At 34.6% G+C, this 27,848-nt stretch overlaps 1 protein-coding gene across 1 annotated transcript; it reads left to right on the forward strand.

Moving 5' to 3' along the window:
* Positions 1 to 1,591: 1,591 nt before the first annotated feature.
* Positions 1,592 to 26,989, forward strand: LOC149786976 (uncharacterized). The gene is made up of 4 exons (XM_089978308.1): positions 1,592 to 1,786; positions 6,956 to 7,204; positions 16,704 to 16,880; positions 25,464 to 26,989. The coding sequence occupies exons 1-4, from the start codon at positions 1,723 to 1,725 to the stop codon at positions 25,673 to 25,675; spliced, it is 702 nt and encodes a 233-aa protein (XP_089834434.1). The 5' UTR covers positions 1,592 to 1,722; the 3' UTR covers positions 25,676 to 26,989.
* Positions 26,990 to 27,848: the final 859 nt, after the last annotated feature.

The raw sequence follows: 27,848 nt of genomic DNA on the forward strand, positions 1-27,848 counted from the left end.
GTCACCATGCATATTAAGCTATTCGAAATGGCTTTCTGTCCATTTCTCTTTCAAAGTCTTTGACTTCTAAAGTCTGCTATCTTGAATAATGGCTTCTGAGCAACAGTTTCGCTCCTCTAATTTAAAATCATTCATTGTATTTCCTTTTTACTGCATCTTCCATATTTGGCAGACTTTGATATGATTTTAATGGTGTTGTTAGCGAAGAAATATACTCTCCACGTTTTCAAACTGCTAGTCTAACTACGATACTTCAAGTAGTAGCTCAGAAGAATCTAATTCACAATAATAGGCTAGGAGAGAAAACCACTAAAGTGAATCATTTTTATTAGAGAAAGGTAAACAATAAATCGGATATACTTCATATGAATAGGATTTAATAGTTCGTTGAATATAAATTAGGATTCCATAAGATGCTAATAAAAAGCTTTAAAAATGATGCTTTCATACAGAAGGCTAAATCAACATTTCTCACTAAATTTATCAATATATGTAAAACCTATGGACATTTCTTACTCAGTGTAATAGTATATTATTCTGTTACCGTTTTTAAATGTTTCAAGCTCATTAATGCATCACGTTTTTAAATTCAATAGACGATATGATAAGCATTGAGATTAGATTTTATTCTCTCTATATTATGATACATTTTCTTCTTCGGTTGAACGTAATACCTAATATAAGTTTAAAACAAATCATCATTTGAGTTGATAGAGGAGGGGAGACAGAAGCACATTCCAAAGTTTTAAGTTTGAATGATAAAAGATACATACACACACACATGCAAACTTTATTAATCTATGTAGTGTGTATTATTTTCAGTTAGATGAAATAGAAAACATTCCAGCCAAGGCAAATACTACCATATTTCCTGAAATTGTCTCAAACTTCCAACATGCGCTAAAACTTGAAAATTCTTGGTTTTAACGAACGTCGGCATGTTATTACAATTTTTATCAAATATACGAGTATTTGCCTTGAATGGAACTATTTCATATAACTGAAAAGAATACCCAGTATATTTCTTTCTATGGATCATAATCAGAGCTTTTAGTCGAATCGGGCAATTCAAATATATGGCAATATCGAATTATTTTAAAAGGATCAGTTTAAAAAAATAACCTAGTGCTTAAGTCTGCGTACGATACAAATGATCAGTTCACCTGTTCATTTAGGATACCGATTTGGAATTTGTTTGCAGAAAAATATATGGCTTTTGAGCTCTTTATAAAAACTTTTGACTTTCTATAATGTATTTCAGCTGTTTCAGTCAATATGCGGTTCTGGCGCATGATCGTGTGTAATTCCACAGTCAATCAGCGACTCTAGCTTTTTGACTGATGTGATTGCTAAGTCGATCAGCAATTTTCGCTTATGGAATAAAAATTTTATACCAAGTAGTGGCGAAAGAATATGTGGTTCTAAAATATTATTTGTAAGGGCGTGTCTGAATAGATCAATAATGTTTGCATGTGCCCTATAGAAATAATTTTTGCTGATAAACAGCCTTTACAAAAACATGATAAATATTCATTTGTCGGCTAATGTCACTGTAGGTTGGACCATGATACGACAAGCCATCTGATTTGTCTTTTTCAAGTGAAGATTCTCTAATCTACCAGAATGGTGTCATATTTTTGTTCGAAGTCCGCAACAGACGTTAATCCATCGCAGAGACAGTTTGTGGAGGAATAAAAATACATTGTCTTATTTCGCGCTGCCATGTCAAGAACCTACATTTCAATTCTCGGCATCTGTTTCCTCATAGGATTCTCACTTGCCGCAGGTAAACCTCAATATCTCTCGTTCGTTCCTATGAAATCGTATGCATAGTTTTAAAATCAAGAAAAGTTATCAGAGCATATATGAGATAGTGAACTTATAATATGTTAACTAATTTCGCTTTTTGTTTTGTATTGAAATCTATTGCAAAATGGTAGTTTATATTAACATGTAATATTATGTCAGCAAAAATAAAACATGACTATTATCTTAATGAAAGAATCATAAAAGATTGAAAAGAATCAAGCTTTGTAAAATAAAACAAATAATTTATTTTATGGAGCATAAAGTGAAAATAAAAACAAAGTACTTATGGTATTTCAAAATTAAATCTCAACATGTTCCTAGAAATACATGCACTATTCATTGTAATGAAAGTTCTAAATATACTTTAGTGGAAATCCAAAGTAAGTCCTAATCTGAAGTTGATGATGAGGTTCAGGCTGATGCAGCCTGAATCTTGTTCTTGTTCCAACAGTCTTTTGTCGAAATCTGATGTTATTGATGAAACTATGGCAGTCTGTATCAAGTTCTTGTTCCAACTGTCTTTTGTTGAAAAACATTATTTTAATTGCAGGTTGGAATTCACTATAAACCTCAATGAATCTCTTTATCCGAGGATATCGACCTTTTAGGATTTGAAATAGTATCTATCATGAATAAATAGATTTTGTAGTCATGCACTTTACAAGATATTTCAAGCATAATATGGGTACTGACGATTGCTTAGAGAACACACAAGACATATCTGAATGAAAAAGACCACATCTTGGTGTTCTTTTGTTGTTATATATTTGACTGGGATAAATTCTGGGCTAGTCTTTCGCTATATTTTTGTGATGTGCAATATGGCTGGCACTTTCCCAGACAAACATGGTCTTCATTCGGATCATGCATCTCAACAGCGGTCCCCGAGTGGCCGAGTGGTCTAAAGCGCTCTCCGTTACGGATCACTGCCATCTCACCTCTGTCTGCACCGGTTCGAGTCTCGGATTCAGCCAATGTGGGTATGTGAGAAAGCTTGCCAGTAGCATCTCGTGGGTCGGTGGTTCTTTCCGGGGTTTTCTTCCACCATTAATACTGGCCGCCATGTATAGCCTATCGTGTGCTGAAAAATGGCGTTAAACCCCACAACAACGACAACAACAGCATCTCAACAAACTTGGACGTACTAGATATTATGATGAAGAAACTGACTGTACAATTGTGTTTACTTATGTCTAAGAATGTCATTGCAAGTAAACAAAACTGTTAGCTATTAAATTGATTGGGCTACAAGTAAAGACTAATTACTGTATTACATATTTTTTATTTTCTTTCACAGTCATGCTTTGCCAGGTTAATAATTTGTTTCTTCAAAATGCTAATTTTGCAATGCAGTAGAAGAAACAATGAATGAGAAAAAATATGATTTTGGTAATTTCAGAAGACTTTTATTCAGTTATCTTGGCTATTATTCGGCATTAGTAAATACCTAGTATGTCAGTTTCTTATCCGAAATCGATGTAACTAATGAGATACATGAATAGTAAATTGTTAAACAATTGCAATGGACCGGTTTGTTTGGTGAAGTGTCATCAAAACATAACATATGGCAGAAAGATGATAATAATTCAAAATTTAATGTACCAATAAAACATAGATAATGCTTTCTGTGAAAAATACCATTGTATATTTATATTAACGCATTCAGTTATATTCCTGTTCAAATGATATCTTTTACACTCAACCAGCACTATCTATATCCCTCTTTTAAAGTGTTTTTTTTTCGATGATGAATGGCTATTTTATTTTTTTTTCTTCTCCGGCATGGTGGCTCAAACAAACAAGATGTGTCCATTGCATGATTAAATTTAATTCTTATAACATATTTGTATGCAGCTCCCATGACATTAATGCGAATTACACCTTTGCCAGTTTTGAGAACAAGTTAGAGATTTGTTTCAATACCTGTTCCTTTTCGTACAGAAATTACAATGCGTCATTTATTTTGAAAATGTTCTTTTCTCGTTATTTAGATGCTCGTCAGACATTTTTGTCAGCAAAGTGAAGTTAATCGGAAATTTCGCTTTACGATATTATAACCTCATTCATTTCAGAACTACCTATTAGAAAGGACCCGATAAAAACTGTGAAAGAATACAGTAAAACAGACGTATTAACAACTGATTTCTTCCCATCCTTAGTCCAGAATAATACTGTATTTTTTCTTCTCTTCCAGACGATTGCATTTTAAGCACACTTATAATGTTGGATACAATAATCATCACTACCGTCTCTCGAAATCACTTAGCATAATATCACATCATTCGCCTTTCCTTTTCTTGCTATCTCTATTTCTATATGATATACGATGATTCAGGTTTAACAAATGACAATAATAAACCAATTTGCTTCCTAGGGTTACATAAAATATGTTAGCGTAAGCAAGACACATATATTACATATATACCAGGCGTATGAGTATAAAACGTTCTTGATCAATGCCAAAATATATACTAGATGCAAATACGAGACGATGCATGCATGATATATTTAGAGTGATTCCAGACAGTTTCGTACACTCTCGCATGATTTTAGTTTATTAAAATTCTGTTACTAAATTACGCACATATGATTTGGGAACTGATAGTTATTGTCAATTTTCTGTCACATGAAAAGGCACACAAAGAGGTAGATACATACAAATATAATGGCCGATGGCATCGTTCGTTGGATCATAATTTTGATTTTCCTCAGATCAAAGTTAAACTCTGAGCAAAAAAATAATAATTACAAACCAAAAGGCTTTATCAGCATTACAATACGAATATGAATTACTCCTTAAATTAATTAATATAGGTGTTTGAAAAGGGTATTTATAAAACGATATAATAATGTATTTTATATTATTATTTTGATGATTAAAGCTCATCAGTATGCGACTCTGCATTCGTCGAAAGTCAGTAGACAATGAGATAAGCTATGAAATGAATTTTTTTTTCACAATATTCTGAAATAACTTTGTCTTAACAAAAAAGCTAACACAAATTGAAGGCAGGAAGCAAGAGGTTAGGGAATTAGGAGCATATTGCAAAATGTTATACTTTGAAGGGCATGCTTTGTAAAGCAATATTACGTTGAGAAGCTATCTTGAAACGTTTCCTTGGCACCCATTAGTATTTAACATCTTACAAGTCAACTGGTCAGCTAACGACGCTGTATACATATGATGAGGTAATGTTAAGACAAGCCATTTACTCGGCTCCTTTCACTTGAAGCTTTTCTCTTTCTCTACAAGGCTACAATGTTTTCTAGTCGTCTTCTACAAGCGTTAAGCCTAGACAGCGATATGTTGTGGAGGAATACAAATAAATTGCCTTATTTCACTCTGCAATCGCAATATTATTTCTCACCTGTTACGGTCAAGAATCTATCATTTACCTGTCGATATATTGTTTCTGATAGCCTGATCGCAGGCTCGCTCGCCTCTGGTAATCGATGATACCTCTCCTTTTTCTAATGAAAACTGAAATTAGACAAAACATGTTTTTCTTTGACTCTGTTGCCATGTAGCCATCACATGATAATATTTTCCTAACTAAGTATTTAGGAATTCAATATGTAGTTTTCTCAAATATACTTTATTGTTAATTTTAGCTACGTTGATGGAATTTGTTACTTCTGGAAAAAATCTACCGATCTTTAAACCAAGCAGAAACCCCATATAGAACATAAAAAACGAAAAACAACAAAAATAAGCACAAATGTAAACAAAATCAAATTTTGTTAGGTCAGTTTTAAAAAAAAACTAGAATGATTTCAATGCCGATATGAGTAATCTCACGTCATTGTTTTCAAACATCTTCTCGAGATTCGCTACATGAAATTTATATCAATGAATTATATTGGCTTTTCTACCTCTACTGTTAGATATGTTTCCCCACGTGGCTAGGAATTAACTTGCACATTACTATCTATATAATTTATATATAATATTAAAATCAAGAAAACCTCTGTCTATATAAACGAACATGTACATGTCATAGTTTGTATACCATCTTCACTTTTCTTACTTACTGATTAGTATTACAATGTGTAAACCGTACCTATTTTCTAAAATGTTGCTTTCTGTAGTATTCAATATTGTTTAAGTAAACATTTAAATATGTATTATCCTACGCTACTTATACTGTACTTCTGTACCCTAATCGTGTTGATGTAAAATATGCGAATGATGTTATCTCTAAAAGCTTGTCAGTGCTGAATGTTAACTTTTATATAAACTGTTGGGTTTTATTAGACAGGCAATTAATGCATCTTTGTTTTGCGTTTATATTGACTGATAACTGGAGCGGATAATAGTCAAAATATTCCCTTGTTAAGGCATTTATTACCATTATGTTCACATTTACATATTGATGCAAGACCGATTTGTACATGTATGGTCAACGTTTATTATCGACACTTCGTGTTTTATATAAAATATAATTTAGAAGAACAAGGGATATTCGACAGGTTCAGGGCCTTGATATCGCACAGATTGCATCACGTGCGACATCGTAGGAAGACAATAGTTGCATGAGCACTGTGGCATTGTGGGTCAAGAGGTTTAGGTATTTCCCTTACTATCGTTACTGGTTTGTATCGCAGTCGGCAATACAATTTTAACGAAGCTGCTAGAAACCTTATGTACGATTTTAAATATTTATTTTATTATATATTTGTCAGCGTACAATTTAACATTTTTAAAGCAACGCATCGGGACTGAAGCGTGGCTTTGCACACAACCTATGAGCATCTGAAAGAAAAGGATCGCATGACTGCGTATTCTGTTGTTATATATGTGCCTGAAATCAATGCCCCTCCTTCATTATCTGTGTTTCGTGAACGGTATGAACAGCATATAACAAATAAACGTGGTCGTCTTGCTGATCAGGCATATGAACCGACTTTTTAACATATGTTTACTTCAACAGTCATTATATATTACCTTGATCAATAATTGTATTAATCAAGTTTCCTATTTCACCACACTCAAAATGACTTTGAAACTAAACATAAACACAGCTAGCAAATTAAATATTTTGCCTTATTAGCTTCAAGTAAAGACTTTTTGTACCCTGATTTATGGATCTTTGAAAAACATTTCTTTCAGGATACTCTAAAATTGACACTTTAATTTGCTTTATAGATAAATCGACGAATATTTCTAGTACCTGGAAATTGGACCATGATTCGGGAAACTACATCGACTCGTCTACAACATTGTGGGAGAAAAATGATTCCCGGTTGATCGAGTGTGCTTTGCTTTGTGCAAGGGATCTGTCGTGTATCTCATTCTTCCATCACCCTTCGTTGGAAATGTGTTTGGGGTCTCAGTCATACAAACGTGGTCTCCCTGCTAGTCACGCAATGCAGCAAGGATGGAAATATTACACACGTATGTATGATATAAACGAACGAAAAATACGTCTTATAAATACAGTTTTATGGTGCCACACTTGTATGACCATCAATATACAGATGAGTGTTGTTTTTAAAGAAATATACAGAGCCGTAGCATAAACCGACTGCATATTCCATTTCCTTAAACATTGATTTCGGTTTCTATGCGACAATGATATCTAAAAGATCATGAAAGATATATGTACAACAATTCGTTTGACTAAACCATTTGAATTCACATAAAAATTGTATGCTTGTTAATATATTCCATGGAGTTGTTAGTAGACTGCAAAGTTATTTTATATATTGTGCTTATTATACAAATGTGAAGACGACGTTGAAATTGATGTTGGTAATTCCTTAATGGTTGCATGTTATTTACATTATTGTAGGTAATATGTAGTGTTAATGCTTTTAAACATAAATATTATTTAAAGTTTAACTTTCGCTGGGGAATAACGAATATTACATCGTAAAAAAAAGTAATTCTGAAAGACGTACCGACATTACACATCTATTCCCGAATTCAAATTAGAGAAGGCTCATTTGCACCTCCATTCCAGAATGGAAATGATGGCAAGCTCCTTTACTCCTCATGACAGGAACAAACATCTGACTCCCTGGAACTTTTCTCTACATTATGTCTAATGGCAGCTACGAAACAGCGAAAGCACTATGTTATCACCATATATTGGTACTTAAGATTGAGAGGTGTATATTATTATCACCCTTGTCGTATTGGCTCTACAACATGTAATGGTGTTTATTATCATGTAATCATGTTAATGTCTTGGTGGCACTGCAAAAGTGAAAGCTGTATATTATCAATATTGTATTATTGGAAGAAAAACAGTGAAAGTTCTATATTATCGCTAATATTTTACTTGGTAATACAGCAAAGAAGGTTTCTAATTATCGCACTGCCTTATTGGTGCTACAAAAATGAAAACTGTATTTGTATTACTACTGGGTTTTTTTGTGAGTACACAGCATTGAAACTTGTACTTTATCGTTATTGTCTTTTTGGTAGTACAGCAATGAAGGCTTTACATTATTTTCGTTATCTGTTTGGTACTATGATATTGCAACTTGTATTTTTTGCTTTTGTCTTAGTGGTAGTACAGCATTGAAAGCCGTTATTACCAACTATAGTGCCAGCCCTGTCTTATTTGTACCTCAGCACTGAAAGCTGTATATTGTAACTACTATCTGAAACACTGAAAGCTGAATATTATCACCCTTATCCTGTTGGTATTGCTCCACCGGAAGCTGTGTCTTAACATTATTATCTTATTAAAACTGCAACGTTAGAAGGTGTGTATTATTATTATTGTCGTTTTTATACAATAGCATTGAAATCTGTATATTTTAACTATTGTCTTATTGGTAATACATAATGTATTGCTGTGTATGATCATCATCGTCATATTTCCTACTACAAGAAACGGAATAAGACCTTTCTTTCTTCTTGAGACCTTTCGTTCCATTCGAAAGCGTGGAAAATAGCTTAGAGATTTGATATATCATTGCGTATTGGATTTCATTATTGTGATAGAATGCTGGAATAAATTCGAAAAAAAAACACATTTTGTTAAAGAAAACAGATGGTAAATAGCTTGTTCTCCATGCAACAATTACGTACTGAAAACATCTCATTTCCTTTCTAAAGAAGCCAGAGCAACAATTATACTACTGCAAACTGATCTTCGGATTGAGATTATGCTTTCTTGCTTACCTGCGCAAGTGTCCTTTTATCTACTGGCATAATCTCATTTGTGTGCAATCATTTAAAGACTTTACGACGGGCTTATTTATTGTCATGCATTTGTTGACAGTTAGTAGTGGGTAAGTAAGATGTTTGCCCTATCCACCGCTTTTAAGTCCCTGATGACAAGGCACAGTAACTATTCACAATGACCAGGCAAGAGAATGATATACTATGTGCAGCTACGCTAATGAGGTTGCATACGGTACTGTCGGAAACTCAGAATACATTATGAAACAGTTACAGCTGTTTTGATCAATAGTCAGGTGGCTGTCATAATAGATGCCTCAATAGTGTTTTTACTTGACTTTTACTGTCTGTAAAACCGCGCAATTTCGTATCAGTGCTCGAAGTTTTCTGTTTTGTTCTGTTACGAATTGAGCGAGCTAGCTGTGTTTTTTTCCTCTGTACTACCAATTTTAGTTTGCTGACGAGATTGATTTGTTCCGATGTAAGCAGTTCTTTGAATTAATGCGAATAGATACCGGTTTCCATTGACATAGCCCTGACAATAATTCCGTAGAGATGTCTTTCCGTCTCATTTGAGTCAACGATGGTCTAAAATATTCGCTATTGAAAATAATTGGGGTTGATACATCGGTGAATTCCATTTTGATACTGAGGAAATAATCCCAGAGTGTTATTTTTTCTAGTGCCGCACTTAATTGGAAGAGCTTGCAAGTGAAAATGCTATACCATTTACCTGATATATGGTTGGCATTGGTACATCTGGGTGGTTCCATCTATCAATTTCTATTAATGGTTTAATATTGTTGTATTCAGTTCTATACTAGGTTTAGTGACACACCATTCTGACGCACATATTCGTCAACAAGAGGACCAAAAGCATCATGAATACTAGCGTCGTCTGACAGTTGGTCCAGGTTCCCATCTGTACATTTTCAAATACATCATCGATGTCAGAATTCTTAGACATACATTCCCTCAAACTGGATTTCCTCTTGAGCTATCAGTGAAATTGCTGCCGCATATGTAAAAGGTTTTGAAATAGTGGTGTTGGGTTCGTCACGCATTATTTGTCGCATAGCAGGCTGCGTGTCCATTAAGGCTAGTACTTGACTACATCCATAACACCCCATTAAGACGATGAGATTTAAGTTATCAAAATCAATTACGTAATTAAAAACATTTCGAGCAATTAGTTTTGATTCATCTATTTTCTCTTCTGTGCAGGTCAGCAGTTTAAATAATGCTGTAAATGAACTTACAACGCGTGTTGGCTCAGACGAATGAGCGATGTCGTCTTGTAATATCACCTGCGTCGAAAGTTTTTCATAAGCGCGACTGACGGACCGAAGTCTCTGTTTCAACCATTTTCTGTGTTCTCAGCCACATTTGTTTGGGAAAGCGCCTTCCATTTTGCCATAAATAACTTCAATATCAACATTAGACGTATAATGTTTACCAGATTCGTCTTCAAAAATCACAACCTCACCTGGATGAACAACAAAACCGATATGACTAGTAAACTAGACAAATCCTAATTGCTACCAAATCGACTCAGAACCAAAAATGCACCATGCTGCCGTGCAGGTAGCGTCCAAAACGTTTGACATAAAACTCCAACGGCTGGTGCAAGTCCATTAGAGTCAGAATACAAACGATAATGAGATTTTACCAGGTATGCTATCCAGCGAGGGCCCTTTCTGTTGTTAAATCATAGTTGGCGATCTCGGTTTCATTTCAGTTTGGCACCATCGAAGTGAGCTCCCTTCTCATAAAAACACATTGAAAATGCTTGAATGATGTCGCCATCGCAAGTGAATCAAGACCGGTCAATGGCGTAGAGAGTTGCGACCGGTTAATTGAGGACCTCTGTTTGGTTGTATTATGCGACATGTTCCAGACAATTAAAGGCCTTTTCCCTTTTGCATGCGACCTCCCATCGCCTTTTTCGATGCCCTATTATTTGCAGTTTCAACCGACGATAATTCTGCAGCTTTGTGCCTCCGCTGGCGCAGCTACTGCTAACAAAGCTGGAATCACTGCATGGAATGGAAATATTTCACCGGTCTTTTCCATTTTGTGTCACCTCTAACTTGGGTATTTTTAATGCGAACGAAGTGTTGTTGTTCCTGGCAGCATTGGTCACAGCAAGCTGTGCTTGAGTCAACCACAAGGGACTATTCCCATTAAACTGTGCCAGTCTATATTATGCTGTGATATCACGATTGTTTTTATTTGCGCTTACTATTCTTTTCAGCTGCTGTTCACTAAGGCAGACCCTCACTCCTAGATAGGACATTGTTTAATACATTGCTGATTTAATTTTGAATTGTATATTTTTGTATAGGGATATCCAGCACCGATAAGATGGGGGAAAACCGGGGATATATTTCCTGGGCCCGGGGCCGTAAGGGTAGTGTTGGGTCGAACGACACTTTAGTTTTATAAAAGCAAACTTGTGTAACAATAACCAGGAGTAGCCCGGGTGTTTCCTAACCCAGGACCTTATCATCGCTGTCTACAACCCTGGTTACATCTATCACCCTCATTCGACCACTTGCATTTCCAACAACAGAGTCCTGTCCGATAGTATCACATCATAAGGTAGATAATCACCGCCAGCTCCATCAAGTACATGAAAATGTATGTCGTCGACAGACTGTATAAATAACTCCAGATGTTCCAATAAAAATGATAACAGAGGGTAGAGGGTCATGTCTTTGTAATAAGATGAACCTGGCTGGAGTAAAATCTAAATGAAGACAAAAAAATGGTAACGAAAATACGACGTTTTTTTCATAGATTATTAAATGCAGAAAACCCTAAACTGGATATTTAACACAATGAGGCGCATTGAGTCAAATAGTTGATATAAATAATACAGTTCTAAACTGGAACTAATTGCAAGTGAAAGAAAATATGAACTTTCAACAAAACCTAAGCGCAGAATATAAACAGATTAATAAATGTTGAAACAAACGGATAACATGATTCAGTAAACAACGGCGAACTTTTCACTCAAATAGTGATAAAATGATTTTGTTTACCTGTAAAATGATTTCACTCAAATAGTGATAAATGACACCTTTTCACACAAATAGTGGTAAATGACAAATATTCACGCAAATAATAATAAATGACAAGTTTTCAATCGAATAATCATAAATGATTGTAAACATTGGGACATGTATCTTGTGGCGTCCAATTCATCACCACATGTATATCATCGCCAATGCTCTGCCTGATTGATTGTCAAGGAGCCACCATAAATGGTCCGCCCCTCCATGCTTGGCTTAATCGGTAGTACTTCTTATTCCCGGCAGACCCTTACCCAAGGCATTCTCGTTAGTTTAGTTGTGGGTACTGTGTGGGTGCTGCAGGTCGTTTTTGTTTGGGTACAGTAAGTATTTCGGATATAGGTACAGTAAGTATTTGTTGTTCATCTTGCATATCTTCATCTGGATCAGGGTCTCTGGGACGTTCTTTTAGCTGCATTTGCTTTACTGATTTTGCTACATAATTTGCATCATATATGTCCATTAAATTTCACCTTCAGCTCTATCGCCTATAAACGCATTAAGCTTTTGTACAAAATGTGTATACCTATCATCGATCTCTTCTTTCCACTACACTCCGTGAGTACCATTTCAGAGTATTCCGTAGCCATGTATTTATCATGTGTCCTTAATGTTATTTTTATCATATACTCTTTCCATTTGCTCTACCTATCACAAGAGACACTTATATGATTGGTAACGATAACCTTCCACTACAGTACATTTCAGAATGCCTTTACCAATTATGTTATTGCTCACTGCGTTTATCTCGATTTCCGTAATAGTCATTGATGGTGAGCAGTTGTTGAGTCTTATATGCACGCATTGTCTGGATGAATATTCCATAACGTGATGCTTGCTGTGCTGTTTAGGCAACCGAGCAAGATCTTTTGCCTATAAATAGCAAAATGTAGATTCTGATTTTTTCATTCTTTTAGTAACAAAAAGGCAATCTATTTTCTTTTGTTTGTTCCTTCCATGTGGAGATAATCACAGCGCACACAAGCCACTGTCACTAGTGAAATCATGGCCTGGAATTCCAAGATAAAGCGTTTCAAATTTTATTCAGTGTGGCCTTGGTATTCTCCACGGGGAATTCACCCACATGCTGTTGGTATTTCAGAGACAGGTCTTGCTGACATCTAGCTGGAGATAACGCAGACATAATCGTCCATTTTAAGCAATAATTCTACGTATTTTATATCTTTATCACTGACCTTCGTGTAATAGAGTCTTATGTTGGTATGACGCTGGATCAACTAAAGGTTTAACATGGAGATATATGTACCTCGACCTGAGAACATTTTTCGAGAGTGCATCTTGACTCTCAATTTTGCGTATTTCTCCAACGTTTCGAGAATCGTTTCAATATATGTATATTTTAGCATTGATGGCATTAGTGTATTTACGATTCAGGATTGTGTTGGTATCACATTGAATCCACGGTTAGTAGTTATAAATCCATCCATACGGCGAGGTATTATGTTCCATGCTTTGCTCGAGTTGATTTAGTTGTGTCATATTAGTCATGCTCTATAACGCAAAACCTTGTCTAGTCGAGACGTTCGTCGATTACATGTATAAATATTTTGTATTTTGCCAAGATAAAAAACTGCAATCACTAAAATCCTACTTATATTTTCCTTTATTTCTCTATCTGAAAGTACAGTCACAGGTGCTGGCACCACCACAGGTGTTTGTTTTTAATGAAAAAATCCACATTTCCGCTAAGGGTGAGGACGTATACAGAATCTATATTAGTGTTTCGACCGTTACAATTCAGTCACAATCATGGCGATATATTATTTGACTCTCCGTGACTGGGAGTTCCTTGCCTTGGTTGAACCCTTAACGTAGATTGGTTTTCTTACCCAATATTTTCCTTTAAAGTAAAATGAACTCTTCACTAGTGTAATATAGTTCACGCACAAGTGTTTACATGCGGCTCATTAATACTAATATGTTAATGAGGGCTGTGTTGTGACTGTTACATCGAAGTACACAGTTTATACGCGTCAGCAAAGAAAAATAACAACATCAAACATAGCATAGTAATGAGGCATTATCACATTTAATATATGGAGATTATATGAACTTGACAATAAATAGTCAACATGTATTACAAGAAACTGCTTCCTTTTCATCAGTACCAATTTTGAAATGTTATATTGTAAATAATGAAACAAAACTGGGTATTCAGCACTACTGTAGTTATTTGTGTACAAGCTGTAACAAAGAGTAACATGTTGCATTAGATTATTCAGGGGTAATTAGTGATTTGTGTAACAATCGTATTTAGTTCTAATTTTCGTTTTAAATAAGTGAAACTGTTTGTGACACACTTTTGTTGTCCTTAATATTGATTGTAAAATTACCCCATTGTATAAAAGACCCTCCAAATACGGACACTAGCGGATAACCATGTGCTAAAAGTTCAAGTTCAAGGATTCTTTGAAAAGTAATTTGTTGTCTTGGAAATATGGCACGTTCTTCAGTGAAATGTACTTATGGATTAATGTATTGACGGATAAATGATTCCTTCTGGCTCTTAAGTGCATTATTTGTCATTAAATGTTGTAGGTATATTTTTTATTCAACTGGGGTACATAGGAGATACTTATAAAATCCAGAATAAAGCATGTTTGACATAACAATTTTCTGGCTGTTACTAATTTTTTGTTAAGAGAGCTGAGAGGGTATGAGGTGTATAGGTCTATAGTATATGTGCATGGATCAGTGATTCATGTACTAGTTCATTTCATACATCATTGAGAATTTTATCCTATCTGTAGCACAGCCAATTTGCATTTCAGCGTCTTTAACGTAGCTAACAGTATATCATTTGTTAACAAGAAGTATTTAACACTAGTTAGGCAGCTTTAGCTATATTTAATGATGCTGACCTTAAAATTTACTGAGCTAGTCTTGCACATAGGAATACATTGACCATGCTGTGTTGAACAAACTAGCATGATACCAAAAATATCGACATCGTATGCGTATCTTTGTCTCTCTTGCAATGTTTCTGTAGGTTGTGTTCTCAAATATTAAAATTAAGTTACTATGTTACTCTTCTATATTTGTTGCAGTTGTTTGATTTTAGAACAACTACGTCAGGCACAACATAGACAACAAGGGTTTCTTTTTCAAAAGTACTTCTTGACACCTTGACTAAGACGACTGGTCTGGTATGAGTAGACTGAGATAAGAAAAGTAAAATTAGCAAAACAGCTAGATTTATATGTCGCATGAGTAAGACAATTTGATTCCAATACCACAATTAAATCATCACGTGACAGCAGCACATGTATGTTACAGTGATCGTAGTTCTATGTTCGAGTTCGCATTTTCCATGCGATACACATCTGCATTCGTTGCGTCCAAATGCCATTGAAATTAAACGATAATTATCTATGTACGTGTGTCTTTGTGTGTGTGTCTCTCTCTCTCTCTCTCTCTCTCTCTCTCTCTGTACGTTTATCTAATTTGTCCAGAATATTTCTGCGACTGGTTAAGTATTAAAACAAAACTTTGTGGTAGTTAGAAATTTTAGATCTGTGTGTCCTTTTTGGCAACCATAATTATAAACACGGAAACGTTCAATTTCAAGATACTATATCCCTAAAATAACTAACATGACCGATCGATAACTCGAGTGCGCCAACACTTTGTGCGTTTCGAGTCCTGCCAAATATCCTTAAAGGGTTTGCTCCTGCTCTGTTTGTTTATAGCATATGAGAATTGTGTTCGGTAGTTGAGTCGTTCCGCTACTACTAGTCTATGAAGCTTTTCAGAGATAAACTGAAGATTGGTGAGTTAGGTTTCCTTTCACATGTTATTACTCCAAAAACATTTGTTTAATTGATTGGCTCATATCATTACCAGTACACAGAGCACATTGACTAAAATATTTTGCAGGCTTCAAACACATTGGGAGATTTCGCCGAAGACCCAACTTTTCCAGGCATTATATTATGTAAACTCTTTCTTTTTTCCGCTCAGAAGTCTGCCTCATAAATATGCCTATGTTCATTATTTTCATTGCAAACGTCAATCCCAAGTTATTTATTTGATGAATGTGTCAAATATATGTCTAAAAGCGCATATAAATTTAGTGTGACTCTTTAGAAATCAGTACGATGCATTCAATCGATAGAGCAGTCTCGGTTTTGCTGGTTCACTTTAGACATCCCATTCTTTTGGTAGATTACTACCATTGTTGGAGACCGCTATGCATGCCTTCAAAATAATAGTACAATTTTATATAGCAATTTGTCTATATAGTCTGTATTAAATGAATAAATAATCAACCATGTCATTGATTACGGACTATAGACTATGCAGAGAAGATTAATATTCTCCATGTTGTATCCTTATAATCAGTAATACAAGCATGAATGAAAACGTCAGGAATCAATTTGTAAAACTGATTTTTGATCGAAAAACCTGAGCTGTTTCATATTTCGTTACGAGTTGCCGGGAGTGTATCGCTCACTAGCCTCATGAGCTTTGATGCACAGAGTAAAAAGCTCGCTTCCATAGTAAAAGTGGATGTAGGCTGTGGCTTTCCATTTGGGACAAAAAGGGGTACGTGGAAAAAAGCGCATATCCTTCTACTAGTCTGCATCAATTCACAAAAAACTAACTTTTAAATTCGCTCATTGAAAATGTCAAATTTGTTTACGTTGCCTTTACCTGCCTTGCAGAGCCACAGTGTTGTGATGGAGACTATGTATACAACCAGACACTTGGAATATGCTATAAGCTTTATACAATCGAAACGTACTATAAGGATGCAATGGCTTTATGCGAAAGAGATGGAGCCAAGTTGATCATCATAACAAATACACCGGAATTTCAGGATTTCATTACTATGTTTCGAGGTATCAACATACAATTCCTTTCTCTGTGAAGTGATATGTCCGTTAAAACTGATACGCATTTCATGTCAAATTGATTATCACTTCATATTATCTTAGTAACATTTTGAAAATTACAATTACTCAAGTCAACGCAGTGTCAATATAATAATGTTTCCATAAATAACACAATGTCCTCTTTGATTACATCAATAATAATTGCTAATTATTTCTACAAAAAATTCAAATAAACAAATAGGGTTTAGACATAAAAAGATCAATCTTCATTTTCCCTGCGTCCATCTAAAACTGTAGTAATCAACTGACAGGTTTAGAAGTGGCGTTGTCATGCCATATTGGAAATAATACATTATATTTTCTTGCATCATTTTGCGGTCAAAGCTAACATCAGTGCGTATTGTAAAGTATAATTATGTCTGCATTCGGTGTCTTAAGATGCGAGCTTTAACTTCACCGGGGACTTTCATTTTCTTCCCGTTTTAATTTTAGAACTGATGTTACAAATATTACGTTTTCATTAATTGTTTCCATAATTAATTAAACCCTAGTTGACATATTTAATGGACACGCCAATGGTATAACACGTTTAATTTCCTGGAATATGCAAGTAAAAGACTGCTCCTAAGATTATTTACAGTAATCTAAGTAAGCGTGCTTTAAATTCATTGTAAATTATAACAGTGTATTGTAAATTAAGGACAAAATTTGTATTAAAGCTTTAACAGTTATTGCGACAGAAATTGTCCAATTCTTTAAAAAAAATAAAGGACTCAAATAAAAGATAATAAATATTATACCTCTCTCAACGTGACATTTATATTCAACATTGGTTGAATATTGTTGCCAATTATTCTAATTTAACATTTTGTTCTCTGAAAAACTAATAAATCATTACATGCAGATTAAAAGGATGAAGCATGATTGTTTTCCCAGAAACGACTTGGAACAAGCAGTGAATATTATAATGGCATTACTGTATTTACCATACCAAAGGTTGATATAAAATAGAATGATTTTCAGAATCTAGTATAATTTCGTACAAGTAGATAACAGACCAAGCTGCAGATGAAGACACGATATTATATCTAGTACATGATATTATCGTCCTTGTACTCATGAGTATACTGCGGGGTGAAAACAAAATGATATCCATAGCAATTTGTGATATTATTGTCCCAGTTCGTATGGACTATACTGCATCGAAATGAGCAAGGGAATAGCTTTCAGAATATTTTAAGTTATTAGTTCAAGGTATATCATCATACCTTTTAGTCGATCTAATCTAAACGTTACGGAAAAGTGACTTAACAACGGATGGTCAATATTAAACATATTATTAATATCTCAAAGAAAACTATGTAGTCTGAATTTATGAATTTATTAACATTCAATATTATTATTATTATGAGCTCATACACATTCATGTTACTATTTTGAAATCAACAAGATTCAATATAATTATTATAAATCTAGGTTGCAATTCGAAATTGTTTAGTAATTCTAATAAAATTCTTCGTATTGAGGTTATTCCAATTGCTTTAAAATATCGTCGTAATTCGTTAGGGAAAATATTCAATTTTCGTGTACATTTACCGGAATCCTAACGTATTTTCATAAACTACATTACACACTGATAATGATTGTACTGTCTTGTTTATTTTGTTGCTATCTTGTCAGTTTGTAAATTACAGTTCAACAAATGTCTTTTGTAATTATATCAACACAGAAAGCTACCATGATATTTTTCACAGAAGTTATACCGACATAGAATGATGATACTGTCATATATTTTCCTTGCAATTGCAACAATATATAATGATAATAATATCGTATAATTTCTTTGTAATGATATCAGCACAGGAAGCTACTCATGTCATATTTTCTTTGTCATTACATCAACAAATAATGTCCATACTATCATTAAGCAGCAGGGAGGACGAACAGTCTCTAATTGATTCTCGTTGGTTTCTTCGAATAAATGCTTCCACGAAAAGATCTTTGAGAAAAGGCTTTATTTACCAAAAAAGAAGCCTCCTTGTGGGATTAAATATATTAAGTAGCATCAGGAAAAACTTGAAACAATACCTGAGACGAACCCTCCCTGCTGTTGTACATAGTAAAATATTTTGTCATGACCGATTTGTGAAATTTTTTATTATTATAAATTAAAATTATTAATATATCAAAAACAAATGGATGTCGAAGAACCACATTCTGCTAGATTAGCAGTAGAGCGACTAGAAGCAATAAAGAAATATATTCCATAAATGCAGCACCTGGCTGAGCTATAGGTCCAGCTACTGCAGAAACCGAGGCATTTTAAGCTAATTGTACTCTAAGAAACGGTACTTGATCGGCATTATTACAATTATCCTTGGCAAACATCATGTATGGACCAGCTGATCTAGTAAAATCATCTGAGTACCTTGCTAGGCCTACAAATGTTGGAGCAATATCAACATTATCGTGAATTGACTCAATTTCCTTTCCATCAACTATGTATATGGCGCTCTTAAATAACGCCATAATGCCGTAATTGACAAAACCAATTTTAACATCGCATCCATATACTCTATTAGCGGGGACGTCCTTTACAAGCTCGCCTACAACTTCGATAAACGCTTCACAAGGTAAATAATATCTGCTTGTATCATGTACTCGTAATTAAACTCGCCCTTTCTGATTTGGATCTATTGAATCATATGAATAATATTGATAATCACGCACTGATTCATCTTTATTTATTGCTTCATCCATGTCAAAAGCAGCGTTGGAAACTCGCGTAAACATTTTATTATAAACGTTATCTTCTAAAACGAAGACCACTTCCCGATATTAGACTCGTATTTATTTGTCCGGTTCCTTGATTTATTAATTCTGCTAGTTTTTGATTTGCTGCATCATTTATTACCTTACTAACATCAATAGGCATCACAGAGGTGCTTGGTAATTTGACCAGATCAACAACCGGTTGTTTTTTTCCCCACGTATTAAATTTGCTATTATGTCTTTGATGGTATTAAACGCTTTATTAGCAATATTACCAACAGCAGCAGTGGCTTTATTACGAATAAAACCCATGGCCTTCATTGATAATTATTTCACAATGGGTCCCGCTATAGGAGCTATCCTCGTGGTAAAACCTTTAACAACATTACCAAATCCATCTCCGTAAGTGACATAGGTAACCGCGTGTTTACTACCTGAACAAGCACAGTGTTACGATGATTTTTGTGCACGATCATTTATATAATTATTTATTTATTCAACAACTAGTCAATAATTTTATCAGCAAATACTGGGGTTTAAATTGATCTTTCTCCGGGCGCCGTTAAGGATATGATTAAAATAGGTGTTTTTGCCCACTTCACAATTTATTACCAACAATAATTGCAAAACTAGCCGTTGCTGCCCCAATAATAAAGCAGTTGCACTAGGTTCTGCTGGATATGCTGGTAGTAAATTAGCAGACAAATTAACAGGTGGAAATACGGTAAAAAAAGGTCGCGGCCTAAGATTACCAGGAACACCATCATCATGGTACCGAAAAAGCCTTCGACTACTAGGAACCCCGCCATCGCGGTACCCAAAACCGTTTTAGACGCAAAACCTTTCACTCCAATGTCAAATTATGATTTAATTAATGCATCTGAAAAATTTAAAACAAAATTCTTTAGAGGTCTATTTATGCGGGATCAGCTACCGGAGCAACCAAATAGTGATGAAACTGAAATTATAAATCTTGATTTGAGGATTGGTCCTGGCACACATTGGGTTGCTTACGCGATTAATCCACGTGAAATTATTTACTTTGACTCATATGGGTTAGCATAACCTTTAAAATTTTAAATTAGGCAAAACAATTAAACGCTCCAATTTGGTATTCGACGTCACCAACGCAGACACTAACCCATCCGCCAATATGTGGCGGTAAAGCAATTAATGTCCTTGATGCAATATCGGCATCAGCTAAACCATATCATAAGGTCGTTCACGAGTACACGTCTGATAAATTAAATAAATCACTGATAAATAATGGTTGATATTTACGGAAGATCCCTGCTATCACGAACATTACAAAATAAAAAACCCGTCGACGTGGATGTATCGAAGTATGCAACAAAAGACAACGTTTACAATCTTTTAGCAATATCAGGAATAGATCCTGGCGATGTTGTTATTTTTCAGGATCAATATGGAAAATTAAAAAAGTAATATCAAATTAAATGATATAATTCCACGAACTGAGTATAACACTCACGTGGGTGATTTTGCAAATTTACAAGAAACTGTTAGAAAAACTGATGAAACTGCGACAGCAAAAATCAATGCAACTATCAGAAAAATAGATGACATTAACACAAAACTCGCTGATATCAATACCAGCGTCGAGTTTCTCAAAGGAACTGAATTATCAATTGCTGGAATTATTGGAAAAAACTTGCTTTCTTAAAATTCCACCAGGGATAACCTCATCACGGGTCAATAATATCGTATATACAACATCAACTGGATCATCAACGTGGACACCAGAAAAAAATAATCTCAAATACACCGCGGCGCTCACTGGCGTACACAGATTATATATTTTTTCCCCTGTGAGATTCAGAATAATCACTAAAGAATATGAGAGGCGACATCCCAGCGATAGGTTTCTAGGATTTTTAACTGTTTTATTAAATAAAAATGTTGAAGAAATATTTACGCTAGAAACCGATAAGAAACAAACCCAACATTATTCTGGTGGTGCATGGAATTTATATCTGTATCACCTCAATTATTTACTAGATAAAACATAATGAGCATCAGCGACGCATCCCAATACAGGTACAGTCAAGCACGTGAGTGGCAAACGTCGCTAAAAAATATCATCGATGTGTACACGACAAAGATAAAAAATATCGACGACGACTAGTTATCATTGACGTAATTGTTTATTCAGTATCAGCCGTCGTTGCTGGGGATGGAATAATATTATCCGCGGTAATAATGATGGCACCGATAGCTGTGAGAATTTGTATCTCCGCGGCAACAATGGTCGCATGGGATCTTAATATTTAAAAAAATATATATTCGTGCACGAATGAGAAATTATCCGAGTACGTAATTAAATTATACGCGGCAACGGTCGCGTATTCAACATTTATTTTCTTAGCTGTTATCAGAGAGTCTCAATGATGGAAATATATCCGATTTTGAATTTTCATCAATGATAAAAATTTATAATCAAGCAGATATTAAAGATACAAATAATAATGTCGGAATTACTGCAGCAGATCGTGACAAACACAATTCCGCGCAAAACCACGATGATCTCCGTAAATTCGACTAAGCCAGAATTTGGTATTAATTTTCCAACTGCAATTTTCGTTGACGAGATCGCGATAGCACAATTGCGAGTATATCACAGTTGGCCCAACATCAGATTTAAATCATTTGGTGGCTCATTATCAAATGATTATTTTGTTTTTGCTAATACAAATAGACCTGACGGTAGTCCTGATTGGACCGTCGTTGGATTACCAACAGGTAGTTATCAGGTCGAAAAAATTAATGATGAATTATCGCGTAGAATAAAAAATATAACTGGGGCAGAACCTAAAATAAAAATATCCGCTAACGAACCAACGTTAACCTCGATCATTGAGATAGAATCACCTAATTTTGCCGTAGATATTTATGCGAGTTAAATTAGAACCGTCTTAGGATGGCCTGAAATTAAACCATCAACGCCACCAGCACCGAAAAAATCTGATTATACCACGGACAGGCTATCTTATCACGAAATTAATCCAGGTTACAAGCAACATTCAGATGATATGAAAAAATATACTTCAAGTAGTGATTTTATTATCAGAGGAAAACACGATATGTTGTAGAATTTTTATGGTGAGAAAGTTCGAACAGGACCATATTCAGGAACAACAGAAGGTTCATATGCTGAACTAATTAATATTATTGAATGGTTCCTAGAAATTAATCAAGAACATGCTCTGCTTCTTTATATCTATTTGCAATATCAACTACAGTTAACACGTACTTGTATGTTTTTTGACCAACAATATCGTGCGGCAAAAACATAATATCGGCTTGATGAACTTCATTAGGGACACTGACGACAAAGTGTGCGTGTTCAATTCGTTTAGGCGGCGGCAGATACATTTGCCATACTGCCTGTTTGGATAACCACGATGCAGCGGTGGGAATCTTTACTCGAGCAGCTTTAGCAAGTTTATTAATTGCTGCTTTACCTTTCCAAATTCCAGCCTGAGAATAACAAATCAATTTCATAACATTAATTACCAGCACCTAGCGCTAATTTACCTTTCATTGCTGTATTAATTAACCAATTAGCTAATCTTTCTCTGATAGATTTATTACGAATAGAATTTAATGTATGAATCAATTTTACATCCAAGAGGTGCCTTTGTTGTAGATCGTTGCTTCGATAAGCAATATCATGAACATAGCATGCTCTATCGATGGCATTTACCGGATCCTCATTTAATTTCGGTCTATCATGATCGTCAAGTCTATTGTCGAGTCGGGTTCCAGGGCCGCAATAATTATATCCTGGAAGATGTTTTTCTCCAGGATACTCAGCCCAGGGAACACCACGTAATTTTGCTAATTGTGCCGCAACATCACCGCCTTTTTATTCCTTTTTCTAAATTGATTTTATTTTGGCCGGCTTTGTTCGTTGACCAGATGAAATAAATCTGAATTTCTTTGTACCACATTTCGCGCATGCACCTGTCACGGCCGATCTATTATTGCGCGTCACAACCGTTGTTAGGCCGGTTGTCCGAGTTCGCGCCTGACATTTCACTCAATATAAATCCATGGTATAGTTATATCATTGATGTAATCGATTTTTCCACAACAAAAAACAGGAACCAGTTAAACATCACGCGGCGTTGCCAAATTCTATTAGAATGATAATAATAGGTCCATCTGGTAGTGGGAAAACACAGTTAATGCTTAATTGGATAATGAGATGGCTAACGTGGGATAAATTATATTTAGTTGCACTATCTGTTGATGATCAGCGATGTTATCAGGTACTAAAAGATTTTAATGAAAATGCGCGATTATTAAGTGAACATCGCGATGATATTATTGAATTTATCACTGATGTCAATGATGCACCATCCGTTGATGATCTCGACGGGAGTATCAATAAGTTAGTTGTGTACGATGACGTAATGTTAGACAAACAATTGAATCCTGCAAGGATATTTTCTCGTGGCAGACATAAAAATGCTGACGTTATTTATGTAACTCAGCGATACACTCAAATTCCAAAGGTAATTAGAGATAATTGCAACAGTTTAGCTGTATTTAACGGCGTTGACACGCACAAGCTGAGAAATATTCACCAAACTTGGTGCAGAGGCGACTTGGATGTTATTACAGGTTTGTTCTGATGCTACTTAATATATTTAATCCCATAAGGAAGCTTCTATTTCGGTAAATAAAGCCTTTTCCCAAAGGTTTTTTGGTGGAAGCATTTATTCGAAGAAACCAATGAGAATCAATTAGAGACTGTTCGCCGTCCCTGCTGCTATCATTAATTGTAAATTCATCAACATAGAATTATACTACCATTAATTATTCTTTGTAATAAAATCAGCACAGAATGAGATTCCTCGAACCTTCTTTAGTATGTTTCCATTTAGTTAGCATTGACATTTAAATATATATGTATGAAAAGTTAAAGCACCGCAGTTATTAAAACATTTTACAATTCATCTTATCTAATTTAAGTTATGAAGAAAGAAATGATTTATTAAAAAGTACCTGACATATTCTCCCTTTAAATTAATCATAACCCTAGGTTTAACGGACGTTCAGTTATTCATTGTATATGATTTAGTCGACACATTCCGTTAGTGTCTAACGTATTATAGCAACCACATACGTAAGTAGAAGAGAAGTTCGCCCACTTTTTTGAACGGATGGAAAAGAAAACGAGAGCACTATTTGAACACATGGCCCTGGTGATAAGCTCGTGCCCGTTAATATACGCGGGAGAGCGAGTTCTGATGAAGATTATTCCGCAGAACCTACTGTAAGATTAAAGTAAACTAGCGCAACGGTGACGGCATCCAATCTTGTGTCGCTGCTTTTGCATAAATTGTGTTCAACCACAGATGTGGCTGATGAACATGACATTGATTCGAACACATGTGAAAAATGGCGGGTTTTCTCTGTTCGAGATTAAAATTGCACGGCTCAGATAAAACGTGGATATTATCTGATTTTATTGGAAGGCAACGATATTTAGGACCTGTATCTTTCACACTTTAGTACTATTTTGATGATTTGGCATATGTGACTTTCTGCAAGTAACGACGGCATAGAGGTGTCAAGAGTTGCCAAAGTAGTTATTGATGCTAATCAACTTCAATGTACAATTTATACAGAAACATACACACACACAAAGATCTATACATGTATATGTTTGATTGATTGTTTGTTTATTTATTTATTTATTAATTTATTTATTTATTTATTTACTTGTTAATTTATTTATTTATTTATTTATTTATTTATTTATTTATTTATTTATTTATTTATTTATAGCATTAGCTTGGACCTGGATTGGACTTCAAAGCACGGATAAGATATCCCGAGTGTTTCATTGGTGGAATGGACAAGTGGCCTCAAACATTACCTGGTATCCTGGATTTCCAATACAAGGATCCGAAAGCGGTGTGCTCCTGTTAAAAGGAACATATGTAAACAAACCCTTCAGTGCGACAGCTGGGCAATTTATCTGTCAGCGGCTTATTTGATAATTTTATATAACAGATGTCTACTCCATCAAGAGGAAATATAATTGTTATATATATATATATATATATATATATATATATATATATATATATATATATATATATATATGATATGCTTTAATACAGAGTGAACATTATAAGGAAACAATTCAAACTGATACGTTTAAAAACTTACAAAATTTAATTAGACTGACAAAGAAAATGTATAAACTACAAGATCTCCTGTCTGTTGAACGATGATGACAATATATTATTATAAACTACAAGATCTCCTGTCTGTGGAACGATGATGACAGTATATTATTATTTGTTATGTCATGTCAGACTTTGTGTTGATATCGGTCATTTTGCATAATTCAAATGGGAAACTATATTACATCAAATCGAATATGCACTGAATAGAAGGGGGAGTCCTGTGCTTTCATTGAAGTATTCTATCAGTACCTTAATTAAGAACATGTACAATAGAAACCATATGCAAAATTTATTTTTGCAAATACTACGATAATCTGACTGTCGATATGTTTAATTCAAAATGAGAGCTATCGAAAATAACCAAAACTATAATAGAGCATTTCCTAATATGTTTTTACATTTTATTAACTAGTATTATTCTGACATAATTAAATTTTTGTCGCGGATATTCTGTATTTTACTTGCGATCAAAGGATATATGCACATAAATATGTGCTATTCGTTTTTGTTTAGTATCTATCCATCTATCCCAAGGGCTGCTTGTTTGTATATTCTGAAACAACCAAGATGGAAAATAGAAAATATTGACTAACGAATTGTTATTATGTACACTGAATTCATATGAGATATTGACACCATTTTCTATGAAATTCGACTCAGTTTGATAACACAGCTTGACTATATCATTATTATTCTCATCCCTGTTCTGTAAAAACTGTGCTGGACACGTTCCGTAAGATCAACTTAAATGTCGGTTTTTCAAAACAAAATGGACATGTACAGTAAAATTAATTTTACGGATCTTTGTATAACGATCTTTTCAGCACAACATGAAAAAACACAGTTAAAGAGATGAGAACGATGACTGTTTCCAGATCATTTCAATATAACATGGACAGGTACAGTAAAATTCATACTGTACATATCCATATAACACGATCTTGCCAACACATCATAGCCAAGTACAGTAAAATAAATAGTGTACCAGTGTTGCAACACAACATACACAAGTACCATAAAACATGTATAATGTGCATATAGATGTTTCCAACTCAACGTGGAGAATCATAATAAAATACATAGTGCACAAGTGTTTTAACGTATATTACACAAGTACAATACAATTTACACAGTACATGTTTATGTATAATGATACTTTCCTATAGCGATTTTATCTTATGCCTCGATTTATTTTTAATTTTAATTAGTAAGTCTTAATGTAGAAATTAATGTTTCGGTCAACTGTTTGTAACAAGATAACCGAATGGGATTTTAGGATTCACAACAGAACACTTTTGACGATGATATAAAAACAATATTTAATAACGGATGACTTGCTTGAGCAATTAATTATGAATATGTGCGTGTATATATAATCCAAATATTGGATATAATTAACATAAGAACAAACAGACGTAATGATGAAAAAATACAAATTAATTAATTTAGCAAATACAAAGACAAGTGGTGAACGGTTCACAACGATTTGACAAAGAAATGATGAATACAGTTTACTCAGGTAGTAAACGATGTAAAATTTTACTCATGTAGTAAAATGCATTCAATCGGAAAAGGAAATTGTGGTGATAAAAAAGGGACATATATAAAATTTATCTTTACAGTCCAGAAAGATACACTGGGTTTTAAGGACCCAAAATTAGCCCATGGCGAACAAATTACACGTACGGAGATACACTTCATCGTCAGTACACTTTTTTTCAGCCCCACGGCTGCTACAATTCAGCTTCACAGCTGCAACAGATTCCGGACACTGGGAGTTCTTCAAAACACTCGGAACACTCGGAACATTAGACCCTCTGGATATTAGAGACTCCGGACACCTCGGATATTAGAATCTAGGAACACTCCGGATTTCATTCTGGTAACTCCAGACACATACACTCCGGTCAAAAACAGCTGAATATAAAACAAATACCGTGTACTATACATTACACGGGTATACTAACGTAATGACGTT

The sequence above is a fragment of the Sinohyriopsis cumingii genome, chromosome 12, assembly GCF_028554795.1.
Source record: "Sinohyriopsis cumingii isolate HCF-2022 chromosome 12, ASM2855479v2, whole genome shotgun sequence".
In the NCBI taxonomy this organism is placed as follows: domain Eukaryota; kingdom Metazoa; phylum Mollusca; class Bivalvia; order Unionida; family Unionidae; genus Sinohyriopsis; species Sinohyriopsis cumingii.

Bases quoted from the DNA above. Each gene is read 5' to 3' on its own strand.
- LOC149786976 (XM_089978308.1), top strand. From the start codon at position 1,723: ATGTCAAGAACCTACATTTCAATTCTCGGCATCTGTTTCCTCATAGGA. The intron at 1,787-6,955 runs GTAAACCTCAAT...TTTGCTTTATAG, and splicing joins AGGATTCTCACTTGCCGCAG to ATAAATCGACGAATATTTCT. The intron at 7,205-16,703 runs GTATGTATGATA...CCTGCCTTGCAG, and splicing joins AGGATGGAAATATTACACAC to AGCCACAGTGTTGTGATGGA.